The 8228-nt window shown below is 29.5% G+C and overlaps 2 protein-coding genes across 5 annotated transcripts in view; one reads left to right on the forward strand and one right to left on the reverse strand.

Moving 5' to 3' along the window:
• Positions 1–8228, reverse strand: part of LOC106690112 (chronophin) — a 19834-nt gene that overhangs the window by 11304 nt on the left and 302 nt on the right. The window contains exons 2-4 of one of the 3 annotated variants that reach the window (XM_014435413.3): positions 5324–5376; positions 2626–2736; positions 471–631 (exon numbers count right to left, since the gene is read on the reverse strand). In XM_014435413.3, coding sequence (XP_014290899.1) covers positions 471–631; positions 2626–2736; positions 5324–5376 — 325 coding nt within the window. Of the gene's footprint in view, positions 1–470; positions 632–2625; positions 2737–3005; positions 3381–5323; positions 5377–8228 lie in introns of those variants that run through there. The other 2 variants (XM_014435415.3, XM_014435414.3) reach the window with 2 other exon arrangements.
• Positions 4926–8228, forward strand: part of DNApol-delta (DNA polymerase delta) — a 32440-nt gene continuing 29137 nt past the window's right edge. For both annotated transcript variants that reach the window (XM_014435410.3, XM_024362413.2), the window contains exons 1-2: positions 4926–5254; positions 6462–6564. In XM_014435410.3, the coding sequence (XP_014290896.1) occupies positions 5199–5254; positions 6462–6564 (159 nt within the window). In that variant the 5' untranslated portion in view covers positions 4926–5198. The remainder of the gene's footprint in view (positions 5255–6461; positions 6565–8228) is intronic.

Genomic DNA, 8228 nt, shown 5'->3' on the forward strand with positions numbered 1-8228 from the left:
TTAATGAAACTTTCCACATTCCTTTTTTTATTTGTGAACTATATCCTTTTTTTTCCTATTCCTTCTCAGAAACCTTTTAATAAAGTCACATTCAAGATTTAACTCGACATAAAACATAGTACCATTCATACTAGTAATAATTAGTTGAAAATTATGAGAAATGTAGTTTTCCACAATTTGTATGTAATGTTGTCAAAATATTTTATAACAACACTAATTGGTATTTTTGAAAATTAGATTTCAACAATGAAATTAAAAAATTTTAGATTATAACAATTATATGCCAATCAAAAGAATAATAAACTAACTACCATTAAATGATAACATTTTAGTTCACGAAATTCCTTGTTATCATAATAGTAATTAATACTCTAATTTGTTAGTTGAAAGGTAAGTAATTCAATAGTAACTTTTAATTATAAGCAATTTTACATTATTGTTCCCAATCAATACTTAAACAAAGTAGAGACCTCTTCAGCATCAAATCCTAGGGCATTGAATTTTTCAACAAATTGCTTTCTCGTCATTGTACTGTTGTTGGTAAAATAAAACCTTCTTTTTCCTATTGATACAAGCTTTTTCAATACATCCTGAGCTCCAGGAACCGGTTTTCTACCATGCCATAACACACCTAAAATATAATTGTTAGACTTATAATTATCTATAATTACACTGTTTAGTAACAAAATTGTGATACTAATGGAATATAAATTTAGAAAATTCAAAATATACAGGTAACAATTCCTGATTCAATATATTTTAAAAGTAAAAACAGTATTCAGTAGAAAAAAATATAAAGAATATGCAAATTTTTATTCTTAAACAATTTTTGAAATCAAAGAAATGAGAAAATGTTATCTTTTTGAAGAATGATAGGGAGTGTGGTCAGTGAAGAACGGAAATAAATAAAACTTATTTACTAATGCCAACATTAAAAAAAATACGAATAATACATTGCAATAAAAAAAATAATAATATAAAATTAATGAAACATTAATTCAAAATAAATAAAAAATACAACTTCTGGTACTTTTAAAAATAAAAGTAAACAAATGATTTACTTAGACTTGATGAGCTAATGACCCTGTATGACTTCTAAACATTTGTAAAATAAAAAAAAAGTAATCATCTTTGTAATGAACAGGATGCCTACCAAAACCTTTTAATGAAATTACCTAATTTTTCAAGGTCACCAAAATAACTTTAATAATAGATAGGTATTATATGTGTGTTTTTTTCCTCCTACCTGGCTATTTCTGGTATATAGGATTGTAAGCAGCAGTGGAGTAATACACATGAAATTTACATAAGCCAATCAAACTTCCTAATTTATTAATTTTATATTTTTTATTAGTAATTAAGGCAAGGTTTTACTATGGTACTCTGTTGAACGTCTAACTAATAGGGCTGCACCTTACAATCACTCACACTTGTTGAGCACTTTCGGTGAAAGGTGGTATTAAACGAAGGGAGAAATTAAAGACGCGGTAGACACGGCTAAGAATGGTAAGGCTTCAAAAGGCTTGATGGGATACCAGTAGAAATGATCAAAGAGGGGTGGGGGTCCTAGATAGGGTTTTATTGAGAATGTAAAGGACATGCATAATATACAGAGTTTTTCTGAATAAATGAAAGATAGGGGAAATAAGGACATTCCTAAGCAGGGATGACAAGAATCCAGGAGAAGTAAAGTCATATAGACATATATGGATTCTACCAGTATTAGAGATCTTTGAGAGTATAATTACAGGGGACATGGAGAATAAATTTTATGGGAGCATCTTTGATAGACAATACGGGCATATGAGAGGTAAGAGTACAGAGGATGTAATTAATAAACTAATGATAGTGATGAGAGGGAGTAACAATAAATATGTCATAGTTATATTTCTTAACTTAACAGGAGTATTCAACTGGATCTGGTAGCTGGGGCTACCAGGCTGCTTGATTGAACTGGGTGTAAATAAGGAAGGGTTCAAAATAGTAAGGGATTATCTGAGCAGTAGAAGGGGTGAGAAGTAAGAGGAGGGGAGATTCCAGGGGTAATAAAAAAAGAGAAAACAAATCTCTCACACTTTTATCTCATGGTACTACTCTGGGCTTAGTGCCACCCTAGACCTCCCCTCTCCACTGCCCAAAGTCGCCACCTAGCAGTTAAAGGGATGGAGAAGAGACCAGGAATGGCAACCACTTTGAGAAGCCGCAAGCCAGACCCCCTGGTCTGATTTTACTATCATAGCATGAATGGATCAACTTTTAATTTTGCCTAATTCATCACTAGTTTAATATTATAGAAGAAGAAATCAGTAATTAATTAATATATCATCAAATAAAAAGTAATTTAAAAGTTTCAGAAAAATTAAATGGAAAAATAAATGATTTGGTAATGATCACAGATAAGGTATTAAAATTATAGAATCAATTATTAAATTTCATTTGTAAACATACTGGGATTAAAGGGATGCTAATTTTTAATTATAAAAGAAATAATATTTTAAAAATTTAAGAAAAAGGAAATAAATTTATATATAAAATTGCTCACAAAGATTTGGTATTTCAAAAAGCAAATAAAAAATACTGTCTTGATAAAAAGGGTATAAACAAACAAAATATATTCTAACTTACCATCACAATCAGAAATAAAGCAATCAAAAGAATCCAAAAATTTCTTTTTTTCAATGTCGCTCAGAGACATTAAATTAGTTGAAGCCATTTCGTTATGTATACAAGCAGTCCCTAAAACATGACAGAATAATCACTACTCAACTTTCTCAACTGTATTGGTTCAATAAAATAAAATTAATAACCAAATACAAATATGAATTATATCTAACTAACTGTTCCTTTAAAACTTAAATTTGATATCCTTAATTCACTTTCTTCTATTGTTCTATAAATCAAAATATTAAAGTAATCAATTTAAACAATGAACCCCTTTATTTATTTAAGTGATTAAAGGGATACATGATATAGTTAACAATAAATAAATCTTAAAATTCTCATACCACTTTAAGATTATACTACCCACAGTAATTTCCTAGTACAACCACTTCTTGAAAAATGAATGGTTTCATCAGATAACTGACCTTGGAAAAACAGTTTTTCCTACTTTAGGCAACTGCTGATAGTTGATTATCAGTAGGTAATATTTTTTTTGGTGTCTGCTTGGATATGGAACTATGCATATATAAATATGTTTGAAGGATTTTTACAATCATTGTCATTTTATAGGGAAACAACAAGCAGTTCTTATTTTCATAGCTGACAGAAAAAAACTACGTCAATAAAGTCATTCTTGCACATCCGCGCAAGGCCTTAGCGTGGACATATCGTGACAGATGTTATCAACTTGAGAAAACCTTATCACTCGATTAAGTTCTCAAGGATGGTTATGTTCGATGTCACGTCTTTAATGCATATCGATATGTGAGTTAAACAACAAATTCATAACGAGAAAGTAAATACTTGTTTTTCAACTACAATGGGTAAAATACATATGCAATAAGGAACCATACATTATTTTTTCCCATGTTTTTAAGCTTTATTGATAATTTTGTCAGCGTCTTTTTCTCTTTCAACACATTGCTCTGACTATTTTTCTTATCTGGACATATTCTTCCGCAGTTCTCCTCGTTCTTAGATTGGGCATTCTGAATCCAGTTTCGTTTCATTCTTGCAGAGCATTCTCACATTGTTTATCACTCCAGCTATTTGTACATCTGCTTAGCTTAGGCTTGATAACAGTTTCTGCAACATTTATTAATGTCATCTTGCTTTTTCCACACTTCCCTTCAATGGGATGTTCATGCAATTCATTGAACACTGTTAGTATGAAAAATCGAGCAACTCCTGGATATTTTGGGGGGGTTTTACCATATCTCCGTGTCGCTATTTTTTCTTTATATATACTATTCTTACAAGAAAATGGTCTGTCACAGTCAGTCCCGCTAAAACTGCGTGCATCATAAACAATGCTTACATGTCTTCTATGAATGAATGTATGATCAATATGGTTCTTGTTATTAACATCTGGCGATTGCCAAGTTTCTTTATGAATTTTTTTATGGGCGAAATATGTGCTGCTGATTATTAAGTTCTGCGTTATCGCGAAATCAACTAATCTAATCCCATTGTTGGATACCCTGCTTTCCTATGGTTGAAGTAAACGCTTCTTCTTTTCCAATTTTAGTATTATAGACGCCAAAGATTATTTTTGCATCATATTTGTGTATGTGTAGACTTCTGACATTTCATGTAGCCAGATAAGTAATCCTCTTCGTTGCCGTTGAACATTCCGATGTTTCCAGGCTTTTTCGGTAACATTGAAAGGTAAGGGAAGTCGACCCTGTACCAAACTCTCAACCAGGAGGACAAGTAGCTGATTGCGGCTCAAAGAGCCGAGGGATGGAGCCAAAACCGGAGATCCAAGGCCTATTATCGGATAGATAAGAGAGAACTTTTAAAAAGTTCTGGGATTTGGGATTTTCTCGTGCATCTGTGAAGATTAGGACAACTTCTCGAGGGATTTTGATGTATCAAATGGCTTTAGATGGGGTAATTTACTGTCCTCTAACATTGTTTAATCTGAGCTTGGATATGGTTAAGGATGTTCGAGAAAGATATCAAATTCCCGTAATTAAAATACGTTTAAATATTAAAGCACATTTCAGACTTAATTGTTTGGAAATTTATAAAAAAAAAGTAGATAAGCCGTAACTTGAAAAAAGTACTCCATTCGAAAAATATTTTATGATAATTTTTTAAAAATATTTTTCATGTAAATTAAAAATTATAAATACACGAATTTAATTAATATAGGTTCCTTCTTAATATTCTAATCAAATTAATGATTAATTTGTATTTATTATATACATTATTAGTTGTTTTTGACGCTAAGCGTTTGTCTTAAAAATGCATTTATTACAATGGCTTCTAAAAAATATGCGTTCTTTGTGGCATTAAACAACTAATACTTTATTCTCCTCTTAACTGTCATCTCCTAACCCCTACCTCACCCTTTCCCTACAATCTTCCAAGTCTTTTAAAATGTATGTTAATCCTACCTAGACTTCAAGGTTTATCTCACTAGCATACTCCTTTCTCCAAGCTATAGACCTGTCATCTGTGTTTACTCCCGCCAATTTTAAATGGGAAGGTTACAGTTTTAGTTGATTAGTTTCTCTGTATTGATAAACACTATGAATAACAAAAGAAAAGGCAATCCCAATTTTGGATTTAAAGGGAAAAAACAGAGGTAAGTCTTAGTTTTTCATTAATCAATAGAATTCATAAGTTTCACGATTAATATTTGTCTATCACTTACTGATGCTGGTCACTAAAGTTTCTCCCAATTTCCATGGTCTGTTTTTCAACAACCTGAAACAGTTAGTATATCCTTACTTCTTTAGTATCACTTTCTTATAATTATTTTGTTTATTAACTACATTGAATCATAGTTCGCATTTATTTTTTGTTTATTTCATGCCAATAAACTATAAACTCCTAGTCACCAAACTATGCTCTGGTTATTTTCATCACATCAGAAAATTTTAAATGTAGGTGAATCATAAAATAATATTCAGGTATTGTTATTTAACAATTAATTTAGAAATACAATAACTGATAAACATAAAGAAACTGAACATTTTTCTGGTAGCAATCAAAAAGGATCACGGAATAGTTAGGACACTTTTTTTAGTAGCCTATGTTTCGAAACATATTTCAGAGCTTTATCTAATTTGTTACTGGAGTGACTGTTCAGAACATATAAATCAGAAACTGTACATGAACTAACACTTCAGTTTTCAACTGTCACCAGTCATAAGCGCTGATAAAGATATTCAAGGTGGGACAAAAGGAAGTCAATAATTAAAAGATGTTTTTGCAATATTGTGATCCTTTTTTTATTGTGATATAGACCATCTGAACATTTTAATTACAGTTAATAACATGAAAAAAGTAATAAAAACAAACTTATGGAGTAGTCCTTGAGCATAAAGTTTGGAAGCCCTTTTGTTAGTATGAAGTTATACTGTAGAACATTAAATCTGCTCTATATGTATGCATTTATGCATGAATGTGTGTTTATTATAAGTTATTTTATTTATATCATGGATCTTTACATGATCCACAAATATTTCATTGCTTATTGTGAATTGATTCTACATTGTATATTGAATAGTAACAAATTAACCCAAACCATCCTGTAAAAGGTTTATATAGTTGGTCTATAATTTGTATCTGTATTACATAAATATAACTAAATGCATTATTTTAGTGTGATGCATAATAATCATCAACTACTGCTTCTATTTCCTGCAATGAGTGGATGTAACAGTTGAAACCATATACTTAGACACTCTTCTTAAGTGAATTAAGTCTTTGTGTTTAGTTTCGCCAGGACTTATGAGATATTTGTAAGGAGAACATTCCATAAAAATTAAACAGGTGTTATGTTACAGGAATGATGAAGAACCAGTGTCTTCATTTGAAAGTACTTTAGCTTCTTTACCTGACATTGATGAAGAATGTCCTGACCGTGATGTGTTAGAATGTTTAGGAGAGGTAATTTTTTTATGATTGAACATATTTCCAATATAGTAAAAATCCCTATTTCTTGGAATGTTTTAGTATTCTGCTATTCATATCCACCATTAGCTCTCTGACTTGCCCTACACTTTCTTCTAAAGGATTTGTTTATTTGAATGATTGGTATCAGACAATTTTAATATACCTAAATCTATAATTATTGTAACAATCTTTAACGACTAATATTATCATTAATAAATTAGGCAATAGCACCTTAAAAATCTGGTACTAGCATCTCTTACCATCATGTTTCGAGATTAAATTAATCTTTGCATGTTTTATTACATGAATTTCTGATTATTTAGAGTGGTAACCCTTGCTATATATTTCATATACCTCATAAAAGAAAGTAAAATCTGACTATTGTCATAACAACAATGAAAACATTTATATTTATTTTCTCCTTTAGTTATTTATCAAATTCCTTCATATTTTATATTCTCTGTTGTTTCTTTCTGCAAACAATGAGAAATGTTTAGTTATTTTAAACCACAAAATTAATTTTACTTTAGAGGATGCTTTTTTGTAAATTCGGCATTTAAGTAAGCACTGTTAGACTATTTCAATGAGGATAAGACCTGGCTTTGCTGATATAAAAGACCACTTAATTATATATTTTGATACAATGAGTTTAATCAAAATCATAATAAAGCCAAAAGCCGTTTTGGAAAAAATGTGTAAAATTAGTGACATAAAGCAGCACCTCTAATAAGTCAATTATAGAAAAAAAAATTTGACCAATGAAGATCAAGTTTTCTGTTTGTTCTTCTTTAATTATTTTTAGTTGTTTGTTTTATTTATTATATTTGAAATTAAATTTTTTTTTTTAAATTTCTTTTCAGAACTAATTTTTTAAAAACATTAGGAGGAACATCCTTTCCGCCTAACAGTAGACTAACTTCCATTTTGGGAATTGTACTTCTCGTTGCTCAAATTGTATTATTGTAATTTATATGTATTCTGTAGTTCAGATTGTATTTTTTTTTTCAATATAGTGTAAGCAGGAAAAAATAAGTTTCAAGTCTTTATTCCATTCTTTTACTTTTTACTTAAATTTAAAATAAAATGTTACACGGTGATCACTCAAAACGTTTTTATATAATAGTAAAGTATCCTTTAATTTAATATTGAAATATTTACGTTTAATGTTCTCGTAACATCCATAGATGGTATATGTTCACATATTAACAAAAATTCTTATTAAGGGGATTACCACAAAAAGAAAATATAAAGATCTACGAGTATTTTACAAACTAAGGTCATGAGAAGAATGAAAGAGTATTATAGGTTTTGTTCTAGTACTATAAACCAGTACATGATTTTTTTTTTTTTTTTTTGTACCCTTCTGACAAAATAAGTTATTGAATACATACATATAGGTAAGTATATGTATATCTGGTATATGTAACCATATTATATACACCAGTACATGATTTATTTAAGTAATAAATAAGTATTATTTTGGAAATTTGTATGTTATGAGAAGTAATATTTGTGAAAAATTTTTAATTAGTTCATTTATTTGTCACTGTGTTGCACAAAGTAGTTATGTACCAATTGAAGTTATCAAGTTAACTTCATAGTATTCATGAAAGATTAATTTAAGAAAATATACATACATACACACACATATATATATA

This window comes from Halyomorpha halys, unplaced genomic scaffold, assembly GCF_000696795.3.
Source record: "Halyomorpha halys isolate HHAL.00 unplaced genomic scaffold, Hhal_1.1 Scaffold1581.1, whole genome shotgun sequence".
In the NCBI taxonomy this organism is placed as follows: domain Eukaryota; kingdom Metazoa; phylum Arthropoda; class Insecta; order Hemiptera; family Pentatomidae; genus Halyomorpha; species Halyomorpha halys.